Source organism: Ornithorhynchus anatinus, chromosome 9, assembly GCF_004115215.2.
Source record: "Ornithorhynchus anatinus isolate Pmale09 chromosome 9, mOrnAna1.pri.v4, whole genome shotgun sequence".
NCBI lineage: Eukaryota > Metazoa > Chordata > Mammalia > Monotremata > Ornithorhynchidae > Ornithorhynchus > Ornithorhynchus anatinus.
In genome coordinates, this window is record NC_041736.1 from 57,519,316 (window position 1) to 57,545,611 (window position 26,296).

The window sequence follows — 26,296 nt, forward strand, 5'->3', positions numbered from 1 at the left end:
AACTGAAAATGGAAACTTGGCTTCTCTTTACCTGAGATTTTTCACTGTCCAACCAAACTGTTCCTTGATCAATAAATGTCAGCTCAGAGTGGATTGTGAATCTCGAATAAATGTAAACGATTAGCCTCAAGAAGTAAACACCATGAGACCTCAGCAATACTTAATACATCTATGTAAATTCCACTTTAATAATGAGAGTCACTAAGCCCTTACTGGGTGTTAAGCCTAACTTGTAGTTAGAGGAGGAGGGTGGATTGCCGGGGTACTAAGCAAGAAGAGAACAGAGCGAAGGGAAGAATAGAGCACCTGTCCCACAACATACCCAGACAACCTCCCCAGGTTCCATTTTCAAAGAGTGTGCCTTGACCTGCTTTCTTCATGAGCTATTTATTAGAAGTAGAAGCTGAATGTATACTCACCTGCCCATCTGAATCAAAAGCCAGGCAAGCAACTCCATGTGTATGGACGTCTTTAAGGATAGAAACAGTCTGTACACTATAAGAATCCCAGAGACAAATGTACGGATCTTTTCCAACTTGTCCGGTTGCCACTAGGGTTTTATCTGGGTGTAAGGCAAGGCTGAAAGACAAAAATATTTGTCATATGGAGACTGGATCCATTAGACGTACATGCAATCAATGCACAAAGCTAATCCGTTAAGAAAAAGATCAATTTTTACACTTTGAAACAGCCCGAATTGCTATTGTGTAGGCCTATCACACCAATCAGGAGCTTTATTTTTTTCAGTTATTTACCTGAGAGTCTAAACAGTTTGCCCAAAAAGGGTAAATGAAACTGGAATGAAAAGCTCATTGTGGACAAGGAATGTGTCTGTCTGTTATATTGTCCTCTCCCAAGCGGTTAGTACAGTAAGCACTCAATAAATACGACAATGAACGACTTCAGCATCATGCCCATTTAATCAAATTTTAACTCCAGTGTTATAATAAAACAGATTCCTATTTTTGAATGTTTTGTGAATTTGAAAAGCAAACTAGTCTTTTTTAGAATAAGGTATTAGTTTGTCTAGACTGCATTTGCTTACTAATTTCTAGCCTCTCACTTCCTCAGCAATCCCTAAAGGACAGTCATAAACTATACTTTAAAAGCCCTGTCGGCGACTCTGAGACCACACTCTCAGAATTAATTACTCATAGATGCAAGAAGCTCCTAAACATTACATTCTTTATGTTGCAAGTCGCCAGGAGGTCACAGAATCTCCCTACTGATTCTGGGTTCATCTGCAAAGTTGATCTATTTGAAAAGGATTTCATGTGATTTTTACATGAATAACTACATCCCAAGGACAGTTACAAAATTACCACGCTTAGCATTTCGGTAGGCAATTTCTCCTCAATAGGCTGCTATTTCTTTTTTCTGCTAAAACACTCATTTTGCAGAATCTCTAACAGTTGAAAGGGGATGTATGAGTGATTTAAAAGTTCAAAGGTGTCAAGAGATGTCAAACAAAAGGGTCTTAATTCAAGAAAAGGGTAAAACACTAGATGTGCTTTGTCCTACAAATGAGAATGCAGTTGGGTGCCAACACAGGCGAGTAATATGTTCCCTGGAAATATATTTCTTAAAAACGTGGGTGTATTGTGAGCCATAGGACTGTGGGAAACATTTTCCCATAGACTTCAATGTAATTTCAAGATGTGCAGGGGAGCACAGAGCCAACAGAAAAAAAGTACATGATGGTGTCAACTCATCTGCCTATTAAAACTGTCACGAAATAACAGAAAAGTCTTGTTAGAGGAATGGTATTTAACAGATGGCTGGGAAAAATCCAAATATTAATCCCACAACTGCCTGCATAATATTGAATATTGTATAATATTGTATGACATTCCAATCATATCAGCTTTCCACATTTTAGTCAGATTTTACATAACATATAATTTCACTATGCCTTTGAGGGAGACCACCACCATACAATTGGGAAACATCCTTCCAACAACCTGTGTCTATTCCTCTTCTATAAAAAATTCTTTAGTTATTACCTAGAGAAAATAAGAGACTCAAAAGGTAGCATTAAACAAGATTTGCTAAACTTAAATCCTCACGATGCATCTTTCACCTACAACTAAATTTCTTAGGCTCACCCTAAATTTGGATCTATCAATCAATCATACTTATTGAGCACTTACTGTGGGCAGAGGACTCTACTACGGGCTTGGGAGAGTACGATATAACAAACACATTCCCTGTCCACAACAAACTTACAGTCTACCTGCCAATTAGATTACATCTGGATGTCACCTCCTTTTCGTCTAAAAAAACACCCTAAAATCCATATCATCTGGAAATCATTGCTAAAAGAACCTCATAACTCCATTATATCTTTCGCATAGAAGTTAACTGGCTTACAAAAAAATCAAAATCACTCCCCAATGTTGCAAAACTCAAATGCACACCAAGAAAGCATTACTTGTTTTGATGTAAAGTACTTCAGCTTAAATTTAAGCACAATGTATTCACATGGCAATATAAAGATAATATTCATTCATTCAGTTATATTTATTGAGGGCTTACTATGTGCAGAGCACTGTACTCAGCGCTTGGAATGTACAATTCGACAACAGATAGAGACAATCCCTGCCCAACAATGAGCTCACAGTCTAAAAGGGGGAAGACAGCAAAACAAAACACATTCCAAAGAGTTGCTTATCACTGTGTTTAAAAATGAGTGCACATATGTATAGTTATCTCTACCTGAAAATCCTGACTCTGGTTGCCATAGAGATTGGAGGTTTTACAAAGAGTATATTCCCCTCATCAAATAAGAGAAAAATCATTTCGCTCTGCCTACAGCACTTCAAGAAGGGCAAGAACCTATATTTGTGAAAGCAGATAATCAGAGAATGGTGTGATGGAAGACAGGAGAAAATGGTGCTAGAGAAAGAGTTTTCCTTGGAGAAGGGATTGGAAAAAGTCAATCCTAATTAAGCCCTAAAAAAATGCATAATTGGGAGCAACTGTTCTATTCCTAGTAGAGAAATCAAATGTGTGTATCACTCAATGGCATTTATCAAGTGTACAGAGCCCTGTACTAAGCACCTGGGAAGGTACAAGAATTGACAGACACAGTCCCTAGCCACAATGAGCTTACGGTCCAGAATATGTCTATTAACCCTAATAAATCACACAGAATCCCATTTCATCAGGCTGCTAATTCACCATGGGACATTTTACAATGAGGCTTCTGTGACTTGAGCCTCATGAATGTTGCTGTCTCAAAAACAGCAGTTGGGTCCCAGGGATGCAAGTGGAGCAAAATGTCAAAGCAATATATCTTTACTCTGTGTTTTCATCTTGACTTGAAAAAATTACATATAATATTCCCTACCCAAATAAAGCATTTTAATCACCACCGTTGAAAATAAAAAGATATTTAAGTGTGAAGCCCCAAAAGGGGTGAAAACAAAAAGAAGGGGAGGATGCAAAAGGGAAGACTGATTAGACTTATTAGCCTTCAGATATTTACACTAATTGGAATATCTGACACTGACAAATCAAAATTTCACAAATAGCTCTCCAACTCATTAAGGGCTTGGCCAAGACTACATTATCCCCATTTGCTAATGAGATCTTTGGAAAACCCAGCATTTTGGGTTCATACCTTTAAAAAAAATATGAGCATGACTCAAGCATTCAGGCTGCTCTGGCAACAGTCCTGTTAATTTAGGATAATTAAATAAGCCAGTCATGAGTTTCAGTTGGGTCTGATTAAATACTTTATAGATGCCATTAGTGAATCCATCTGGTCTAAAGCCTTCCCAGATGGAAAAAAAAACCCCAGCAACTTACTATCCAGATCACTTCTGCAGGGGAAATACTCACCTGCCCATGCTCTAGTCACTAAGCAGGACTGCTTCTCTATACCGCACTATTTCAAAAGTCATGAGATCTAAACATAATCTTTTCCCACTTCAAATGAACAAAAACAACAGTAATCAAACACCAATGATTTTATCAAAACTTAGCTAATTGAATCGTTTTTATATTGTCAAATTACTATGTTAGAAACCAGTACTGAAATACATTAGTAATGCTAAAATAATAGTTACAATTATGCTGCATTAATTCAGTCGAGTGGAAAACTCACTGAAGATTACTGCAAATTAAAGACTAAATTACAGGAGAAAAGTTTTCTTTTAAATAAAACACAAAATTGCTTAACCTGAAAAGTGAGACCTATTAAAGGATTTAAAATATTCATTGATAAAAATGAAGCATTTTTATGGGGTTTGTCGTTGGGTATAAAAATCACACCATTGCCAAAGAGCAGTTTTGTGCTTTTGTAAACCGCTAATGGCTATCCATTTCCTACTGCATCAAGCAGAAACTCCAGGCTGTTGACTTCAAGGCTCTCTCCCAATTATTTTCCTCTGAATTATCAGCTCAGTTCACCCCCCATTAAGTCACCAGCTAGCACTCTTCCCTCTTCCTTGCAACTGTAACTCACTCTTGACTTTCCTGCTTCATCCCCTTGTTCATAATAATAATAATAATGATGGTATTTCTTAATGTTTACTATGTGCCAAGCACTGTTCTAAGTACTGGGGTAGATACAAGCTAATCAGGTTGGACACAGTCCCTGTCCCACACGGGGCTCACAGTCTCAATTTTACAGATGAGGTAACTGTGGTGCAGAGAGGTGAAGTGACTTGCCCAACGTCTCACAGCAGACAAGCGGTGAAGCCGGGATTAGAATCCAGGTCTTTCTGACTCCCAGCCCCGGGCTCTATCCACTAGGCCACACAACAGTTAGCCCTGCTGTCCTCCTTCAAATCCAAGAGGTGACACCTCTCCCTCCATCTTCAAAACCCTCTTAAAAATCCCACTTCCTCCAGTAAGGCTTCCTCATTTACCAACACTTCACGTCTCACTGACACTACCGCCTTCCTTAGCACTTTCCTATTATACCCACTCAGCCCCTATGGACTATAGGTACATTCTATTAATTACTGAATTATGTATTCACCCCAATATGTCCGTGATTCTACCTGTTATACTTTGTTCTTCCTCCAACTCCCACTATTCCTAAATTATTTATGACTGCCTCTCTTTCCACTTACAGTGCAAGCCACGTGAGGACAGAGACTGTGTCTTTTGCTTCTGGTGTATCTCCCAAGTGCTTATAATGTGTAGAGCACTGAATTAAGCACTTGGAAGAGTATAATATAATAAACAGATACAGTCCCTGCCCATAACTGAGAGAAGGTTGGAGAACCAGGATATAACCAACAGCAATCTCCAGATGTCAGACTGAGTGGCATTTCAGGATCAGGATGGGACCAGCCAGTGGTATTTTCTCCTCCTTTTCATATTTCTTTAACCAATTAAAGAGAAAAGGCTGAAACTCATTACTATCATTACCATATCTGCCCTCTGCTTCCTCCCCCTTCCCTCCTTCATCTCCCCTAAGATAAGCCCCTTTCCCTCTGCTCCTCCCCTCAGCACTGTGCTCATTTGTATATATTTTTTACCCTACTTGGTTAATGAGGTGTACATCCTTTTGATTCTATTTATCATGATCATGTTGTCTTGTTTTTGTCCCTCTCTCTCCCCCGATTAGACTGCGAGCCCGTCATTGGGCAGGGATTGTCCCTCTCTGTTGCCAAATTATATATTCCACACGCTTAGTACAGTGCTCTGCACATAGTAAGTGCTCAATAAATACTATTGAATGAATTATAATGCCTAGTAGGTGCTCGATACTACTGATTTTTTTCTAAATTAGTATCCAGGAAATAAATGATTTGTCATGGCATATATTGGTACAAAGGATGACTCTCACTACCATTGCACAAAAGAAAAGCTTTTATTTAGTTTTGATCATTTCCCTTTTACTTTCAATCATATTTACTGAGCACTTACTACATGCAAAGCACTGTACTGAGCTCTTGGGAGAGGACGATGCAACAATAAACAGAAGCTTTCCCTGCCCACAAAGAGCTTTGATCCCAGTATCAGATATTTACTAGATTATTTGCCACTGGATTAGAATTATTTGAATCAAATCATTCTCTAATGGGTAAATTTGGATAAAAGTGGGTAAATTGTCAGTCAACCACAAAATTTGCTTCCCTGAGCTTGAATTCCCAAACCAGGAGATAACTTTCCTTTAGATCCCCTTCTCAAGCAGCCTTTTACCTTAAACAACTTGTTCCTATTACATCAAAAGGTACCACTATCAACCAGTCCCTGGATGCTCTTCAAAATCAAACTGAGCGAAACGCCAGTGAGTCTATGCTTCCTCCTTGGTCTCCCTGAGTTACGCAACTTTCCTCTATCAATCAAGCGATCATATTTATTGAGCGCTTACTGGGGGCAGGGCACTGTACTAAGCATTTGGGGGAGTACAACACAGCAATATGACAGACACACTCCCTGCCTAAAACAAGCTTACACTGTAAATTAACCGTGGGCAGGGAGCGTATCTACCAACTCTCATATTATACTCTCCCAAACACCTAGTACAGTACTCTGCACACTGTAAGCACTCAATAAATATCACGGATTGATTGATTTACCTGATTAGAAACTGGCCTTCAGAGAGGATGTGGGCAGGGAATGTGTTTGATATTCCACTGTCCTCTCCCAAGCGCTTAGTACAGTGCTTTAAACACAATAAGCGCTCAATACAATAATGATTTGTAATAGAGCAACCCAAAATGTGATGAATCTGACTTTTAGAACCTGAAGAATGCTGCAAATTGACATCTCACATTATTATTATTTTTTGAACTGCAGCCCCCAGATACATAAGCTGGGAAAAGAAACCACAGAGGATCAAAGTGAAGGCCACCATTTCATCCAACAAATCAGTCCATTGTATTTACTGAGCACTTTCTATGCACAAATTACTGTACTAAGTGCTTGTAAATGGGAACGTGGGGCTAGAGGAGAATACTGAAGTGGGGCTGGTCATTCTCTTTCAAAAACATCCAGTTCCAAATTACTGTTGCTTTATTAGCAAAAAAAAAAAAAAAGGATGCCATTACCCAGGAGTAAGACACTGACCGGCATGTAGGTCACAGAGCTTTCAGGTTCAATGACTCTGTGAGTATGTGTATGTGTGTTTCCCCTCTCCAGCCCCCGATTCTGGCTCCCAGACAATGACTATGGCAAGGTGCCATAGTGGATTTGTTCCATCACCAAGTAGATGAGAGCAAGAGATTAATAATAATAATTGTGATATTTGTTAAGAGCTTACTATGAGCCAGGCACTGTACTATACGCTGGGGTGGATACAAGCAATTTGGGTTGAATAGCCACAGTCCCCGTCCCATGTGGGGCTCACAGTCTCAATCCCCATTTTTTACGAATGCTGCACCCGAGGCGCAGAGAAATGAAGTGACCTGCCCAAGGTCACCCAGCAGGCAAGCGGTGGAGCCGGATTAGAACCCATGACCTTGTGACTCTCAAGCCCCTGCTCTATTTACTACACCATGCTGCTTCTCCAGATGGCAGGGGGGAGTCTGCACCGTAACACTTCCCTGTGCCCGCTGTTACAAGCCAGTTGCCAACGTCAACTGTTGTAGCTGCCAGTTTAACCTCCTACTTAATCTTCAACAAGATCCAGGGAATGGGAAAAGGCTAAGCCACTTATTTCTCCAGCCTTTCCCTTTAATACATCAGGAAGCTCTCCCTTTATACACGTCGTGGCTACTCTTCGTTACTGTCATCCACGGTATTTTTTGAGTGTCTCCTGGATGCCGACTCTGGGAGAAGGGTATACACAGAGAGGCTTACAACCTAATGAGGGCACAGATCTGCTTAATGGGTCGGAGCAATAATGTATTAATTAAGTAATTGTATTAAGCAGCACTTTCTGCCTCCTTCACAAGTGACGTATAGCAATGCCCATCATCCTCACAAACACAACTTCTCCCCAGACCACCAGGAACTAGACTGGACATCCTATCGCCCCAGTTTATAGTACAGTTTTTCTTAGTTTGTCCAAAGTCATCCAGGAAGCTCGCTGTGGGCAGGGAAAGGGTCTACCAACTCTGCTGTATGTGTACTCACTCTCCCAAGCTCTTAGTATGGTGCTCTGCACAGAGTAAGCACTCAAATACAATTTCTTGAGGCATGTTTGGAGGCAGCAGGGAAGGAACCAGAGAAAGAGAAGAGAGGCTGAAAGTAAAGTGAGGGGAGATGGGTAGGAATAAGAAAGGGGGCGGGTAGGGGTTTACTTTCAAAAGTAAAGAAATCCGATGAGGAGGGAGAAAACACTGAGTAGGGGATGGTGATTTCTAAGGAAGCTCATATTTTGTGGACTTGACTGTTGATGAAATAGACTGGAAAATGGACATGCACTCCTCCAGTTTTAGCAAGTAATTGGAGACCTAGAATATGACATGAGATATGGTCCAAGAGTCGACGAGAGTGAAATTGTGGTATTGTTTTCCTAGTAAAACAGGCAGAGTTGGAACACGAAAGACAGAAAATGTACAACAGAGGTCAAGCGCGGTTTGGGGATTTCTGCCAAGATTACTCAGCTGTGCAAATGCAGGCGTAGAAGATATGGATTATCAGAGTCACCCAGAATTGAGGTCGGGCTGAGTCACAGTGATGAATGAACAGAAGCAAGAGGCCAAAAGTGCTGGAAAGGGCAATCTTGAGATTTGGACAAGATAGACCTGCCAATCTGGTTTTGGGTAAACATAATCTGGGTTAGGTGAAAAACGTGAGACCTTTGATTGGAGCCCAAGACAAACCCATAAAGGAGGAGTACAGGCAAGGTAAAAAGTTGGGAGGTTGTGATTTGAGAAGGGCAGGCACACCCGTATGACTCCTGACTCTCACCTCCCCCTGACTCAGAGCAGTTAAATCCATTTCTGACAGGATTCAGATATAACAATAATAATAATAACAACGGTATTTAAGCATTTTCTATGTACCAGGCACGATACTAAGCATTGGGGTGGATACAAGCAAATCGGATTGGACATAGTCTCTTTCCCATGTAGGGCTCACAGTCTCAATCCCCACTTTACAGATGAGGTAACAGACACAGAGAAGTGAAGTGACTTGCCCAAGGTCACACAGCAGATAATTGGAGCCAGTATTAGAACCCACGACCTCTGATTCTCAGGCCCATGCTCTACCCACTAGCCATGCTGTTGATATGTGTACCCTAAAATGTTCAGATACTAAGCATCACAGTGATTCTAGAGTGCCTGCGGAGGAGAAACCACGTGAATAAGAATTCTCCCCAACGTGGCATATGGTTCTTTCCTACAGTCACCCAGACTGAGTCTGCCCATTCATTTTTCTTATAATTATAACACATTAATTTCCTAGTTCTACCACTGAAAATTCCTTAGAGTTTTTTAAACTTACACAAAGATCTGTGTGAACTAGAACTCACTGTTATGACCCTGGCCAACTGGCCTTGCCATTCTTAGTATGTCTCAATATGGGCGTCCATCCAAAGCACCCTAAAATGCACCAAAAAGAAGTTGAGCTCCTACAAGTCTTCCAGTGAGGAATTCATTCCATTAACCAGAGATTTTTAAAACTGCATCGTTCTCTCTCCAGCCCACCCCCATATAGAAATGGGACTGAAATAATGGAAAAATGAAATTACATTTTTTCTACAGATATTATTCATCACTTCCTGTAATCTTTTACCTAAATGCAAGGGCAGAGCTTAATACCTGCTGCTCCCTCAATAAAAACCTCCTTAAAAAAAAAAAAACTTCACCCTCAAGAGGTTGTAATCCTGCAGTGATTAATGAGACACCAGCACTTTCTGACTAATGAATTCAGAGCCACTTTAAAGAAGACAATCAATTCCAAACCATGGCCTTGCTCCCAAATGTGCATCTCTGAATATAAGCCATAATTCAAACGAAGAACGGGTCAGTCAGCCTGAAAACTTCCAGTGACAGTTAGCAGCAAATGTCTAACAGTTTGCTGCATGTAAATTGCACGCCAGTGGCAAAGAAATGTCTAACTTCTCTGCCATTGCTCAAGATTTATTCTGTGCTTGATGATTCAAGCTCCGGGCACTGTTTCCTGAAGATGGATCTGCAATGAACTACTTTAGAATATCCTGGATTTTCTGACATTCTTCACAGGAGAAATGCATCGTTAAATACAATATGCACCTACACACGATTCTGGGGAAAATACTCTGAACGGGTAACTACTTTTAGAAGCAGCATGGCCCAGTAGATAAAGCAAGGGCCTGGAGTCGGAAGGACCTGGGCTCTAATCCTGACTCTCGCACGTCTGCTGTGTGACCTTGGACAAGTCATTTCACTTCCTCTGTGCCTGAGTTCCCTAATCTGTAAAATGGGGATTGAGACTGTGAGCCCTATTGTGGGACAGGGGCAGTGTCCAACCTGATTATCTTGTATCTATCCTGATGCTTAGGACAGTTCCTGGCACACAGTAAGCACTTAAATACAACAGTTATTATAATTACTATTAGAATGCAGAGCACTGTGTAAGGGAACGATTGGGGAACCCTGTGCAGAATGGGGGTGGTGCTCTATCTGATTATCTCATAACTACCTGTCAGCTGTGTGACTGTGGGCAAGTCACTTCACTTCTCTGGACCTCAGTTCCCTCATCTGTAAAATGGGGATGAAGACTGTGAGCCTCACGTGGGACAACCCGATGACCCTGTATCTCCCCCAGCGCTTAGAACAGTGCTCTGCACATAGTAAGCGCTTAACAAATACCAACATTATTATTACCTCAGTGCTTGGCACAAGGTGGACAGTTCAGTTTGGTACTTGTTGATTTTGAAGTGATGGGGGCACATTCTTACAGAAACATCCTGGAGGCACGAGGAAATGCAAGACTGCAGAGGTGGTGAGAAGCCAGGCGTGGCAAGGGAGATATGGAGACCATAAGCTTGTCGAGGGCAGGGAATGTGTTCTGTTAATTGTTGTATTGTAGCCTCCCAAGCGCTTAGTGCAGTGTTCTGCAGACAGTCAGTGCTCAACAAATATGACTGACTGAGTCACCCACACTAGGGTGATAGTTGAAGCCATGAGAGCAGCTGAGCTCTGTAAGAGCGTGACTGTAGATTGAGAAGAGAGGTAGACCCAGAAGTCAGCTTTGTGGGAGACCCATTGTTACGGGATGAGAGGCAGAGGAAGAGAAAAAGAGGAAGAGAGAAGAGATCGAGGAGGGCCAGGAAAGAACGATGTCGGTAAAACCAAGGTTAGATAGCAGCATGGCCTAGTAGATGGAGCACAGGCCTGGGAGTCAGAAGGTCACGGGTAAACACTTAACAAATGCCATCATTATTATTATTTTTATTATCTTTTCATATTTTCCTCATATAGGCGTGGGGCAAAGAGCTCATCTGCAACTGTTGCAATTCACTCCATTAAAATCTTCCTTATTGAGTGTCCTGTCACACAACCGTTAAGCACTTGTCCACTAATGGTAGAGAAGAGAAATCGGAGTTTTGAATCAATAATGTTTCAAGCCAACAGATTTCAAGGTACATTAAATTTGTCAGAAGCTGACACTTTCTTATTCATTAGCTCGACAAAGAATGGAAACAGATGTCTACAAAAAAGAAAAGAAATGCATATAAAAATATTAAACTGAGAGAATAAAAGAAAAAAAGCTCCAGCTCTGCAGCAGGGATTTTGGAGGGTTCAATCCCAGCAATAATGTCCAGATTTGCTTTTTCATTTCACAGCAAAACAAGTTCGAGCTCGTTCATTAGAGCATTTCAATCCCTTCGAAAATAAATCTCACTGTCCATTTTGTGTTTGGCTCTTTAGTAATTCCAGCATATACAAAACTAAACAACATGTTTGGTAAAACATGATATTAACATTTACTGTTCGCAATCACTCAATGGTATTTGGGAATATACTGTGTGAAGTGCACTGTACTATCAATGGTATTTACTGAGCACTTGCTGTGTGCAGAACACGGTACTACACGGATGGGAGAGTACAGTATAATAGAGTTGGTAGAGACACATTCCCTGGCCAAAACAAGCTTGCAGTTTAGAAGGGGATAGAGACATTAATATCAACAAATATATTATGGATAGGCACATAAGTGCTATGCACCTGGGGGCGGGATGACCAGAGGGTGCAAATTCAAGTGCAAGGGCGACACAGAAAGGAGATTAAAAGAGTTTAAATAGACTCGATCCCTGCCCTCAAGGAGTTTATAATCGAATGGAGAAACTTACAAGCAGTGGAGAATGTTCTATACTTCTCACCAACCAGAGATACCCTATCTCCCGAGGGCAGGAGCGGAAAAGACTTCTTAAACGGAGCCAGAAAGACGCTGCATTTAAAGGGTGCTGAAGACTCTCCTATATTCTAGCTAGGAGCTGGAAATAAAATTCCCAATGTGCAGTTTGGTTCTTTAGAACCAGGCTAAAACCCCTCAGTATATTAACTGCTAATACATTGACAAATTTTGCCCCTGGCTGATCCAATACAGGGAGGATTTAAAAAAAAAATCATATTTCTTAAGCGCTTACCATGTGCCAGGCACTGTACTAAGTGCTGGGGTAGATCTAAAATAATCAGGTTGGACCCAGTGCGTGTCCCACATGATTTTCACAATCTTAAAACCGATTTTATGATGAGGTAACTGAGACAGAAGAGAAGTTAAGTGACTTCCCCAAGGTCACACAACAGGCAAGTGTAATTAGCTGTAATTAGAAGCCCAGGTCCTCTGACTGCCAGGCCCATGCTCTTTCCACTAGGCCTTGCTGCTTCTCTCAATTTTCCTTTCTTTTTACAGTTGGGATCTCGGCACATTCTCCTCTTGAACCTGCAATATCATCTTCCCATTCAGCATCTCTCCTGAATGTCTCCCCATCAGGCAAAAATACATCCACCTCCACATCAGACAAAAGCGCTTCGCCACTGGGTTTAAAACTCTCCATTACCTTGCCCCCTCCTACCGCACCCCACTACTCTTTTACTACAACCCAGCCCTTCCACTTGTCTCCTCTCCTGCCAAACCTCTCACTGAAACTCCATCTCATCTCTCTTGCCACCCTACCCACATCCCCTGCCCACAACGAGCTTAGAGTCTAGATAGGGAGACAGGCATTAATATAAATAAATCAAATTACAGATAATGTATATAAGTGCCGTGAGGCTGGGGAAGGGGAGGAATAAAGGGAGCAAGTCAAGGTGATGCTGAAGGGAGTGGGAGAAAAGGAAAGAAGGGCTTAGTCACTGTAGGCATTACAGTATGTTCTCTAATAGATCAGCGGTGCAATAACCAAACAGAACTGACTGGGAAGACATTAAGTAAAGAAGAGCCATAAATTTAGGAAGAAACTCTGAGGAGTCGTTCCCTTAATTGGTATAAGGGAAGTGATTTAAAGATAGTCAGCAAACAGGAGCATCTCGTGATGATATCGAAGGGAAGTGCTCCAAGGCCAGCTGATGAACATGATGAAGTTCAATAATAAGAGAAATCAAGAATGTAAAAAATTGTGGAATTTAAATAAATTAGTGAAATTAGAGAAAACGGAAATATGGTTGCAGCAGATGGAGTCCTGGATTCTTTTCCCTGATTCTAAAACACTTTATGACAATGGAGAGAGTAAATTATTTAAATCTAAAGGGGAGCTCAGATTTTTCAGAATTATCCTACACTTTTGTAATCATTCTGAAATCCTGGAATGACAGGTTCTACATAAGTAAAAGCAATAATAATAAATCTTAGCAAAATAAAAAATTTAACAGTGATATTTGCCTGACCTATTATATGGAAAAGGCCTTCTATTCTCATTAAACTAGATTTAAAGGCCAGGGAAACTTGAAAATACAGTGCCAACCAAGTGAAAGGCAATAATTCCAGGAGCAGCCAACATTAACTGGGTACTTTCACAGCATGACAACACACTAAGTGTATATATCCATGACCACAAACACATGTACCCAAAAGTCTGTGTAATATACCCACGCTATGTCAGCTACTTGCAAAGGTTTAATGATGCCAAGCTCGGAGAAGAGAATTAAATTACTAAAACTAAGTATTCATGCCCTTGGCGCTCCTTCTTCCTCCCTTGGTGTTCTAAAATTTTCATTTGCAAATTTGCATTTTGCACAAACAACTTACAGATTTGGGGGTTTTGACCTTCTTGCTGGGGCAGAACTTTTGCGATAGATGACATAGCAAATAATTTGGAAGTAAAATCTTTAGCCGGAGGGGCAAGGCGGCTTCCCTCATTGTTAAATTTAATGAGAAAGAGGGTAATCAAAGGCAAGCAATAAGTCAGGGCTTTTCAAGTTTTTAGTCTCAATAATAAAGTCAAGGTTTTAGTTGTTAAGAAAAGAATATCTGATGCTTTCCTGTTGCTCCATATTCATTTCTCTGGCCCCAATTTATTTATTTTTTTTTAAAAAAGCATTTTCTGAATATCCATTTTAATCACATCCTTTGTTTCTTTTCTGTTAGTAACTTTCAAAATCTTTTGGTATATTATTTTCTCACATCTACAGCTTCTGCTGGATGTGTTATTCGATATTATTTGTGATAGTTTATTAAATTACAAACGGAGCAACTGGGAGTTCTCCAAGTTGAAATTGGCTTTACTGAATGCATGTAACCAGGGAGTACAAGTAAGAGAGAACAATCTGTTACAGGGTTAGGTTTCCCTTAATATTGCAGCGGTTGATAAGGGAAAAGAAAAATGTGATAAGCAAAAACAACAGGAAGGCGCCATATTACCTGCTCCTGGAAGGGCACGGAATAAATCTGGTCCTATTCTTCCACACAAAGGAAAGCACGAGCTAATCACCTTTGATATAGATGACACCTAACCCAGCCTCTCCTACTACAACCCAGCGCGCATACGTCACTCCTCTAATGCCAACCTTCTCACTGTACAGAGATCTAGTCTATCTCACCACCGACCTCTCGCCCACATCCCACCTCTGGCCTGGATCGCCCTCCCTCCTCGATTCCAAAAGACATTACTGTATCCCCCTTCCAAGCCTTATGGAAGGCACATCTCCTCCAAGGTGCCTTCCCTGACTGACCCCCTACTTCCTCTTCTCCCTCTCCCTTCTGCATTGCCCTGACTTGCTCCTTTCATTTACCATCACCCCCAGCCCCACAGCACGTATGTACTTATCTGTAATTTATTTATTTATGTTAATATCTGTCTCCCCCTCTAGACTGCAAGCTCACTGTGGGCAGGGAATGTGTCTATTTATTGCTATATTTTACTCTTGCAAGAACTTAGTACAGTTCTCTGCACACAGTAAGTGCTCAATAAATACAACTGAATGAATTACTCCTGAATGACAGATCCCAGGGGTTCTCCATAAGCTTCCATTCCACCTCAGAAGATATTTAAAAACATTCTGAAAAATTCCTCCAAAATGGGCTTTTCCCAACATGTCAACAATACTTGGCACATGGCTACATTCTTCACTGCCAATCAATGGAATTTATTGAGTGCTTACTTGTGGAGCACTGTACTAAACACTGCGGAAAGTATACTACAATGGAAAGTACAAGGGAGACATGTTCCCTGCCTTCAGGGACCTTACAGTCTAGAGGGGAAGGCATTTAAAAACAAATTATGGATACGTACATAAGTGCTTCTCGGATCAAAATTGGTCAGCCCTTAGAACGGAGCTCAGCACTTAGAACGCTTGGCCCATAGCGCTTAAATACCATCATCATCTTCTCATGGTCCCATTAAAATATTAATTATATGTGTATAATAATTATATATAGTTGCCTTCATATTGAAGAAGATATTGCTGATGGTGAAATTCACTTATTAGTATGGGGCTGAAAAGACCCATGTGTGACGGTTACACTGACCTAACAGTCTGAGTGTCTCGGAAGAAACACCAGTCCTCCCTGCCAAAAGCAACCTATAGTCCAGAAATTGGATTATTGCCTTCTCCATGAGGTAATGGAATCTCTCCTTGTCAATTTTCCATTTACCTTTCCATTACAACTGCAGAGTGAATGGTGTTTTCTCTGAATTAAATAGGCTGGCACCTACTGGATTACTAGAGACCTAGAATACATAATTCTAGGATTCCCATGCTGTTATGTGTTGCCTATATTTACAATTATGGTTGGTACATTACTCTCAGCTCTGTAAACTGTGGCAGGACTAAAGTGAACAATCACAGAGGGTAAATGATACTAGCACATCTCATGGAAGAGAAAATGCTTTTAATGACTAATTCCTTTTGTTTTGGCATTAATGGCAGACTGGGGATAATCTATTCTTCCACATCGATTTGAAATCATTTTCCATTTTAGTTTTCTGGGCATCTTTAATATCCCTTTATACAAATAAAATCATCTAAGTAAACATCAGGTATTTTGGGTCTGAAAAAGCACGCTGGACCTCAAATTACGCATCAGTGATTGGCTTTATATGCCTCATGTTTTCGCAACTAAATAAGGCACATCTTGATCACCTCTTAATATCCTTTGCCAATTTCTTGCTTTAAAAAAAAACACATCTGAACAGTCAATAGAAATCTGTTACTTGTTTATATCTTTTCTTATTTTTCAGATGGCTTTGCTATCCAAGTGCAAGATTCATTGCCCCTCTTGCAGGAGGAATTTCCTAATTCTCCTCTACCCAGAGCTACAAACACATTAATTTATGTATACATTCACTATTGTCTTTTATATCTAACAACCACTTTTAACTATAGTATATTTGTCAATTTATGTCTGTTATCTGCCCCACTGGCATATACATGTGTACACACACACATATACATACACATATACGAATAAGCATTTGTTAAGCACTTACTATGTGCAAAACACTGAACTAAGTGCTGGGCTAGATTCAGCCAATCAAGTGGGACACAGTTCACGTCTCACATCGGGTTCGCAGTCTTAATCCCTATTTTACAGATGAAGTAATTGAGGCACAGAGAAGTTGAGTGACTTGCCCATAGCCGCAGAGCAGATAAGTGGAGGACCCAGGACTAGAACCCAGGTCCTTCTGACTCCCAGTCCTGTGTTCTATCCACTAAGCCATGATTCTAGTTTTGCAATAGTCTGGTAAATTCATCAAAGGGCAGAAATATCTCATTTCTTTTGAAATATCACCAAAGCATGCTAGGAAATCAATAAAATGTCACTGATCCTGATAAATCCTTTGTGAAATTTTTTCCTTCAGTTCTCAATCTGTTTTCTTATGATGCTGCAGCTACCAACTTGGCAAGACTAATGAAATGGGAATATATTGAATAGAATACTCTGAGGGCAAAACCACAGTACAATTTTCGTGCTTCGGTGACATATCTGACTTCAGTTAAAATTGATTAACCGGTTTTTCAAGATACTGTATATTGATGTGCATGAAAAAAATCTTAGAATCTTTTCTGTTAAATATCAGTTAAGGGAAAAAAGCCCAGAAAATTTGTATTCACTGCATATTTTGAATTAAGCAAATGTTAGGAGGATGAAATCAAGCCCAAAAGCTCATTAAACAGTGACTCATGGGACAGATTCCACTTCTGAATAATGGGTGTGGATAAGACATTTTTCTAATTTACCTATCTTTATAAGAAAGATTTCCAGATCTGAGTTTCACATAATGCAAGTAAACTATATCCCACTGGACACTAATAAAATGCTATAATCCTGTGTGATACTGAGTTAATTTAGCTTCTTGGGACATTTAGAAACTGAAAATAGTATGCTTTGGACCATTGGTCCTATGACTAACATTATGTGTTATTATGAGAAGCAGCATGGCTAAGTGGACAGAGCATGAGCCTGGAGGTCAGAAAGACCTGAGTTCTAATCCCAATTCTGCCACATCTGCTGTGTGCCCTTGGGCAAATCACTTCACTGGTCCTCATTTACCCCATCTGTAAAATGGGGATTAAGATTGTGAGCCCTATGAGGGACAGGGACTGTCCAACCTGATGAACTTGTATTAGAAGAATACTTGGCACATAGTAAGCGATTAACCAAGTACCATCATTATTATTATGTGTGTCCGATTCAAGATGTTTCTCAGCAAATGCATAATCAGTGTTGGTTTTGCAGAAACATCCAACTATCAATCATATTTACTGAGCACTCACTTTGTGCAGAGGACTGTACTAAGCGCTTGGGAGAATGCAGAAACACTCCCTGCCCACAAATGAGCTTGCAGTCTAGAAGGGGAAACAGGCATTTATGTTAAGTATGGCTATGTACATAAGTACGTGGGACTGAAGATGGGGTACATAAAGAATGGAAATCCAAGTGCCAGGGTCATGCAGAAGGGAGAGGGAATAGAGGAAATGAGGCCTGGGTTGTATTAGGAGAGCAGCGAGGTAAGGTAGGAGGGGGCAAGGTGATTGAATGCATTAAAGCCAATGGTAAGGAATTTCTGTTCGATGCAGAGGAGGATGGGCAACCACTGGAGGTTCTTGAGGAGTGGGGAAACATGAACTGAACGGTTTTGTAGAAAAATGATCCTGGCAGCAGAGGGAAGTATGGACTGAAGTGGGGAGAGACAGGAGGCAGAGAAGGCCAGTAAGGATGGTGAATGCAATATTCCAGAAGGGAGAGGATAAGCACTTGGTTGATACATGGTGACAGTTTGAATGGAGAGGAAAGAGCAGATTTTAGTCACGTTGTGAAGGTTGAACTGACAGGATGTGGTGACAGAGTGAATATGTGGGTTGATTGAGAGCGATGAGTTGAGGATAATGCCAAGGCTATGGGCTCGTGACCTTGCAACCAAGAACAGAGATCAATCTCCAGTCATTCATCACTGTTTCCTGACATAGTAACGTACATCAGACATGCCCAATAAGACTTTGGTCTTTCATTTAAATATTACTGTCTGATCATATCACAACCATTTATTGGGCCATTCCTTCCTAATTAATACAAATTAATCTCTTCAATTTGGTGTCAGTCTAGTTCTAGGACAAATAGCTTTCCACTTGAATCAGAGCCAAAATCTCATAGCTGCAAAGAGGCATGATTGAGCATTGGTAGAGTTTTCCTGAGAACACATTTCGCCTGTGGAAACCTTTTAAAAATCTTCCCCTTCAAATCCTTTCAGGCCTCTACTTCACATCTTTTCCTTCTCAGTGAAAATGGAAAACTGCTGTTCATCATCCTTCCTACAATAACTCTTCACAGACCCAAAGACCATTATTACTTCAGACAGATTATTCACAATGTTCTGAAGATTAACAGCTTTAAGTCAAGATATGTTACACTATTGCTTCCCAGCACCTCACAGGCCAGAAAGGACTTTGCAAAGATATTCTGTTTAATACCCAATATCATTTGTTTCCCAATTTTTTAAGGTTTCTTCCAATGGCTTGTTGCATTGAGAAAAAAATTATGTCATCTTAAGAAAACCTTTTCCCTAGGTGCTGGCTATGAAATGCTTGTTATGCAAATACTTCACAGCTGCCAAAGCTTTTTGCCTGCTTTAGGAAAATTTTTTAAAAAGTTTATCTGATTTCCAACTTTAAAAGTTCTAGTTAATGTTGACAAAATCTACAGTGAACATTTTATTTAAAGTGATTTTACCTAATAAACAAGAAGAATAATGCAAAAAGAATTTGGTGTGAAAATCCCCATGGGATTTTAATTATCTACGTATTTGTTAAGCGCTTACTATGTGCACAGCACTGTTCTAAGCGTTAGGGTAGACACAGGGGAATCAGGTTGTCCCATGTGGGGCTCACAGTCTTAATCCCCATTTTACAGATGAGGTAACTGAGGCACAGAGAAGTGAAGTGACTTGCCCACAGTCACACAGCTGACAAGCGGCAGAGCCGGGATTCGAACCCATGAACTCTGACTCCAAAGCCCGGGCTCTTTCCACTGAGCCACGCTGCTCCTACGTACCTCTGGATTTTACTCTGGAGGTACAGTTCTGAACAGATTAAAGAATGCCAGACTGTCAGAGTTAAAATGGGTTAATGCTGCACCAGTTAACATTTTGTCATAGCGACACTAACTGCCACAAGAGTATTTAGGCTGCCAAATGAAAATTGATGGCAGCAAACAAATGTTTCAAAGAAGTGTATCTTCCTGCCCTGATTCAAATAGAAAGTAATTTCTGCAAGACACAACATTAGGAAATAATGTGAGTGTTTATTTGTAAATTCCTAAGATGAGTTCCAAATGTCCAAGTAGTGCTTATTGTTTAAAAATTCCAAGAAGGATTGTGTATTCCAGCTTAATTCACCACAAAACATTAGCGGCGTCAACCCTTCAGGAAGTGAAGTGAGGCATCAGTGTATTCAGCCCAAATCAAATTTGTCACCAGTCTCCTTCAACTGCGAGTGACTTAGAGTCAGGACGCCAGGGGTCTTGTCCCAGTTTTGCTGCTTGCTGTGACACCTTGGGCAGGTCACTTCACCTCTCTGGGCCTCACCCGTAAAATGGGGACAATAATACCTGCCTCTTCCTAGCTCAAGAGGATGCTGTGGGGATAAAACGCCAAAATCAATGTTGCAAGTCCCCTGGAAAAATAAAAGCACTAAACAAAAACAACATTGTTAAAAGTGGTCAGGTCTCAAGTGGTCGTTACAGGAAATGTCCATCACACAAGGGGCACAGCCGTTAGTAAGACATGTAGACTTACATTGGAAATTTTTGGTGGAACACAGGAAACAATAGGAGGCAAAGATTTGACCATAGATGACCAAAGGTCCCATGATGGGTGGGCTTGGGGGGGTTCTGTTCCTTATCTTCAAAACTCTCCTAAAATCACACCCCAGAGGCCTTCCCAGAATAAGCTCTCCCCCGGCACCCCATCAGCCTTCTCTGCATGGACTATGAACACGGCTGATATTCATCCCAGCCCCACAACACAACTGAAAATATTCTTATACCAATCAGTGGCATTTACTGAGTGCTTACTCTATGCAGGGCTCTGTACGATGTTTGGGAGAGCGGAGCAGCAGTGTGGCTCAGTGGAAAGAGCACGGGCTTTGGAGTCAGAGGTCATGGGTTCGAATCCCGGCTGTGCCACTTGTCAGCTGGGTGACTGTGGGCAAGTCACTTAACTTCTCTGTGCCTCAGTTGCCTCATCTGTAAAATGGGGATTAAGACTGTGAGCCCCACATGGGACAACCTGATTCCCCTGTGTCTACCCCAGCGCTCAGAACAGTGTTCTGCACATAGTAAGCGCTTAACAAATACCAACATTATTATTATTATTAATACAACAGAGTGGGTAGACACATTCCCTGCCCATTACAAGCTTACTATGGATTTCCCCCATCCCTAATCTATTTTAAATCTGTAGACTCTAAATCCTTGTGGGCAGAGACCTCATCTGTTGGCATAATGGATACAGCACGAGCCTGGGTGTCAGAAGGTTATGGGTTCTAATTACGGCTCTGCCACTTATCTGCTGTGTGACCTTGGGCAAGTCACTTCATTTCTCTGGGCCTCAGTTACCTCATCTGTAAAAATGGGGATTAAAAAATGTGAGCCCCACGTGGGACAATCTGATTACCCTGTATCTACACCAGTGCTTAGAACAGTGCTCTGCACACAGTAAGCGCTTAACAAATACCATAATTATTATTATTATTAGAAGGTCATGGGTTCTAATCCCAGCTCTGCCACTTATCTGCTGTGTGACCCTGGGCAAGTCACTTCACTTCTCTGCATCTCAGTTCCCTCAGCTGAACAAGGGGGATTGAGTCTGTGAGGCCCAAGTGGGACAAGGACTGGGTCCCACCCAATTGTCTTGTATCCACCCCAGTGCTTAGCATATAGTGCCTGGCACATAATAAGTGCTTAAGAAGCAGCGTAGCTCAGTGGAAAGAGCCCGGGCTTGGGAGTCAGAGGTCATGGGTTCGAATCCCAACTGCCACTTGTCAGCTGGGTGACTGTGGGCAAGTCACTTCACTTCTCTGTGCCTCAGTTACCTCAGCTGTAAAATGGGGATTAACTGTAAGCCTCACGTGGGACAACCCGATTACCCTGTATCTCCCCCAGAGCTTAGAACAGTGCTCTGCACACAGTAAGCGCTTAACAAATACCAACATTATTATTAACGAATACCATCACCATCATCATTTTCCCAAGCATTTAGTTCAGTGCTCTGCAAACAGAAAGGGCTCAATAAATACCACTGATTGAGTGAATAAGCAATCATATTTATGAGTGCTTTATTGAGGGCAGAGCACTCCAACAGAGTTGGTAGACATGTGCCCTGTCCACCACGAACATTGATATAAATAAATTACAGATACTGACATTTGTGCTGTGGGGCTGAGGGATGGGTGAATAAATAATAATAATGACGATGGTATTTGTTAAGCACTTCTGTGTGCCAATAAAGGTGCAAGGGCAATGAAGACAGGAGTAGGAGAAGAGGAAAGGAGGTATGAGGAAGTGAGTTTTAATAGTTGTGGTTTGGGGGGCAATTGGCTATTTAAAACAGGCTGTCCAGATTTCATCCTTGGGGAATGCTTTCCTGATGGGCAAGCAAATTAGCTTGACTGACTGGCTCCCAGGATGTCAGCAGCTAAATCACTACCCCTGTTCCTCTATTAATAGGTTGTCTTGGCCCTGGGCACGGCCCTCAAGACCCCCATGGCAGCAACAAGATGACGCGGGGTGGGGGGAAGGGGGTAAGAAGAGTTGTTCAGTGGAAAATCCCAAATTATAGTCAGGCAGGCAAGTTGGCTGACACAAATGCTGAGAGGGAGATGGGGATAGGGGATTGCCAGAGTCTGGAATACTAGCCTATGTCACCCCAAAATCTTGTTCCTTTATATACAATCCTTACAGGTATTATGCCTGCAAATCAATTTTTCTACAGAAAAAGGTATTTTAGAAAATATATTGGCTCCTTTACACAAATACAGCACAATAAAAATTTACATTTTTTTCTAGCATTAAATCCATTTAGTTTAAAAAATGGGTTTTGGGGTTTTTTTTAGTCAATCAATTGCATTTTTCAAAGTCCTGTAATGGAGCAACTGAAAAAAGAGGAAGATGTCATCATTAGAACTGGGAAATGGAAGCAAAAAACCCATAAGAATACAAGAAATTATACAATTTAATACAACTCACTTCACTTCTGAGTGCTGCAGCCATTTTCCAGGAACCTAATGTCAACATCTCTTGATCAAGAAAATTCACTAAAAGCTTTCATAGACGCCCTCTGTGATAAATTTGTTTCACCACAAGCAATTCTGCAAATGGAGGAGCTAAAGTGGGAAAGACTGAAACATGGAAATTATCTGGTGAAAGAAATCTTCTAAACAGCAAATAAAGCTGCAACCAAAGGGACTGCTGGAGGTAGAAAACAGTCTAGAGCAACAGTTATTCCGAATTTACAGCTCTGGAAACATAGGTGACATTCTCAAAGTCCAGTTCAGCCATCCACAACGATTCCTTAAATCTCCTCATCAAAGAACAATTCAAGTCGTGATGTCCTAATAAGAAACACAAAAGCACCGGGTTCCCAGATATAACTGCATGGGGTGGCTATAAGGTGGGTTTCATGAAAATTCCTCTATATTAAAGCAAGCTGTGTAGTGTTTCTGAAATCTGGTTCTCAGGTGGCTCATTTTGAAGCAGCATGGCCTAGTTGATAATAATGATAATAATAATAATAATGGTATTTGTTCATTCATTCAATCGTATTTTAAGCACTTACTATGTGCCAGGCACTATACTAGGCACTGGGGTGGATATACAAGCAAATCAGGCTGGACACAGTCCCTGTCCCACGTGAGGCTCAAAGTCTCAATCCACATTTTACAGATGAGGTAACTGAAGCACAGAGAAGTAAAGTGACTTGCCCAAGATCACACAGCAGAAAAGAGTCAGCAAGACTGGGTTCTAATCCTGGTGGTGGAGGCATTTTAATAAAAATAATCATAAGAATAAGAAGAATGGCATTTGTTAAGCACTCACTCTGCGCCAGGCACTGTACTAAGCGCTGGGGTGGAAACAAGCAAATCAGGTTGGACACAGTCCCTGTCCCAGGTGGGGCTCCCAGTCTCAATCCCCATTTTACAGATGAAGTAACTGAGGCACAGAGAAGTGAAGCGACTTGCCCAAGGTCACACAGCAGACAAGTGACGAAGCCGGGATTAGAACCCATAACCTTCTGACTCCCAGGCCCATGCTCTATCCACTCCACCATGCTGCTTCTCTGTTAACAGACTGTGCTCAGGCTAGCTGTCGGAGGTTGTGCATCTGCTGGGCAGATAGCCAGGGCAAAGGAACCCAATCCTCTTCATTCATTTTCCAGGACAGGGAGTTTAAGTGCTACAGTTTCATCTTCATCTGTTTTCGGAGTCCTCTCGAGGAGCTGCTCCAACAAACTGTGCTTCTATTTCCTTAATGGCACTTGGAACACATCTGAAATTGGGATGTGCTTAGAAAACCCACACTGCCTATAAAGAGCCTGGAATTACTCAAAGTAGCTGAAGTATCATTGCAGTATTTATCGCTGATGCGGAGTCTAATATTCACATACGATTAAACCTCACCCTGTTCGAGAGCAACTGTTTTTATGAATCACACAACCTCCTTTGATGTAACTTTTAGTGACCCAAATTTAGTCAAAACAAGTAAATCCTACTAGGTTTCCCACCATCATACCTCAACCGTGATTATAACCAATCTTCATCCCGGTGTGTTTTTTGGCAAAATCTCTGAGCTCATTTCCAGGAGCCAGCAATTTTTTTTTTTCTTGTGGAAAACTCCATTTTAGAATCTAATCTGGAAAAGGCAATCCTAACTTTAAGCTCCACCAAACAGTGGCAGACCCAAGCCCACCATTTCTGGGCCCACATACTGGCAGACCTCCCTTCTCATCCCCACCTCCCACCTTTATCCTGGAGCTTTGCTGCTAGGCCTTAACCATCTGATGGATGAGGCTGCTTCAAGCTATTCCACCCACCAGCCTCGTTCCCCATTCCTGGCCTGGGCTCGGAAGCCCTCAGCATAGTTCTAAAAGTCCTGCTGCCCGGTGGCACGGTCAACTTCAGAACCAAAACTGGCAGTACCCTGCATGGTAGCTTTCCAGCAGGTGACAATCTGAGCCGTTCAGGAAGTAAACAACATTACAGAAACATTCATGCTCATTTCATAAGCATAACCTCTAGGCTGTAAGCCTATTCCAGGGTAGACTAATGCTCAAGGACATAATAATAATAATAATAATGTTGGTATTTGTTAAGTGCTTACTATGTGCAGAGAACTGTTCTAAGCGCTGGGGTAAACACAGGGGAATCAGGTTGTCCCACGTGGGGCTCACAGTCTTAATCCCCATTTTACAGATGAGGGAACTGAGGCACAGAGAAGTTAAGTGACTTGCCCACAGTCACACAGCCGACAAGTGCCAGAGCTGGGATTCAAGCTCATGAGCCCTGACTCCAAAGCCCGTGCTCTTTCCACTGCGCCACGCTGCTTCTCCTGAACATAATCTTCACAGTGCTCATTTCTTGAATTAGTATTCAAGAAAATTGCAAGGATAAGCATTAGGCTAGCTCAGATACTCAGAGATGAGATGCTGAAAAGTATCAGCATGAAAGTTAAAGTATTTTCCATATTAATGTTTCTATGTATTATCCTAGTAAGACCATGCACTGGCATAGAAAATAGTTTTCTGCTTCTGGGGATAAAGTATTAATCCTGGAATAAAACACTTTACTTTTTGACTGATAGATCAATCAACCAGTGGTAGTCATCGAGCACTAACTGCGTGCAGAACACCTGGGAGAGTAAGATACAACAGAGTTGGTAGACAGGTTCCCTGACCACAGGTAACAGAGTTTAGAGAGAGAGTGGTTAGATTTTGCTCTCACCTATGTTGACAGTCAACATCTGTCAATCACCAGCAAGGGAGGAAGAGTATTCTTTTGAAAAGGCCATATCTAAACTATTAAACAGGAATCACCCCTTTGGGGCATTTTCCGGGGAGGTGAACATCAGCTGATCAGACAAAGCAGAGCTGTTCCTGTTAAGATCTGGTTGAGGGCAGCTATGTGATCACCTCTGGTGTGGACCCAAAGATGTGCCTACTTTTTTTCCACTAACTCAGAAGAGAGCTCCCTCATAAAACCCATTCAGTCTCATTACCTATACAGATTTGAATGTCTCAATTTAATGAACATCTGCAACAGCATTTCAAGGTGGCCTGGCCCAGTCAAGCTCAACTAGCTGGCTGACCTTCTCAGAGAGAAGCCACTCTGGCTTTATTTTTATTTTCATAAACGTCTGGGGATGGCCACAGCACAATCCCATCGGAGGCAGTAGGAATCAAGAACACTTTATTTGACCACAGTCCACGTCATGCCAAGGCCCCCTGTAAGATCGCTTCACCCCAAAATAC

At 41.4% G+C, this 26,296-nt stretch overlaps 1 protein-coding gene across 4 annotated transcripts in view; it reads right to left on the bottom strand.

Moving 5' to 3' along the window:
• EML6 (EMAP like 6) overlaps window positions 1–26,296 on the bottom strand; it is a 144,092-nt gene that overhangs the window by 92,414 nt on the left and 25,382 nt on the right. For all 4 annotated transcript variants that reach the window (XM_001509924.6, XM_007672024.4, XM_029071718.2 and 1 more), the window contains exon 2: window positions 420–579. In XM_001509924.6, coding sequence (XP_001509974.2) covers window positions 420–579 — 160 coding nt within the window. The remainder of the gene's footprint in view (window positions 1–419; window positions 580–26,296) is intronic.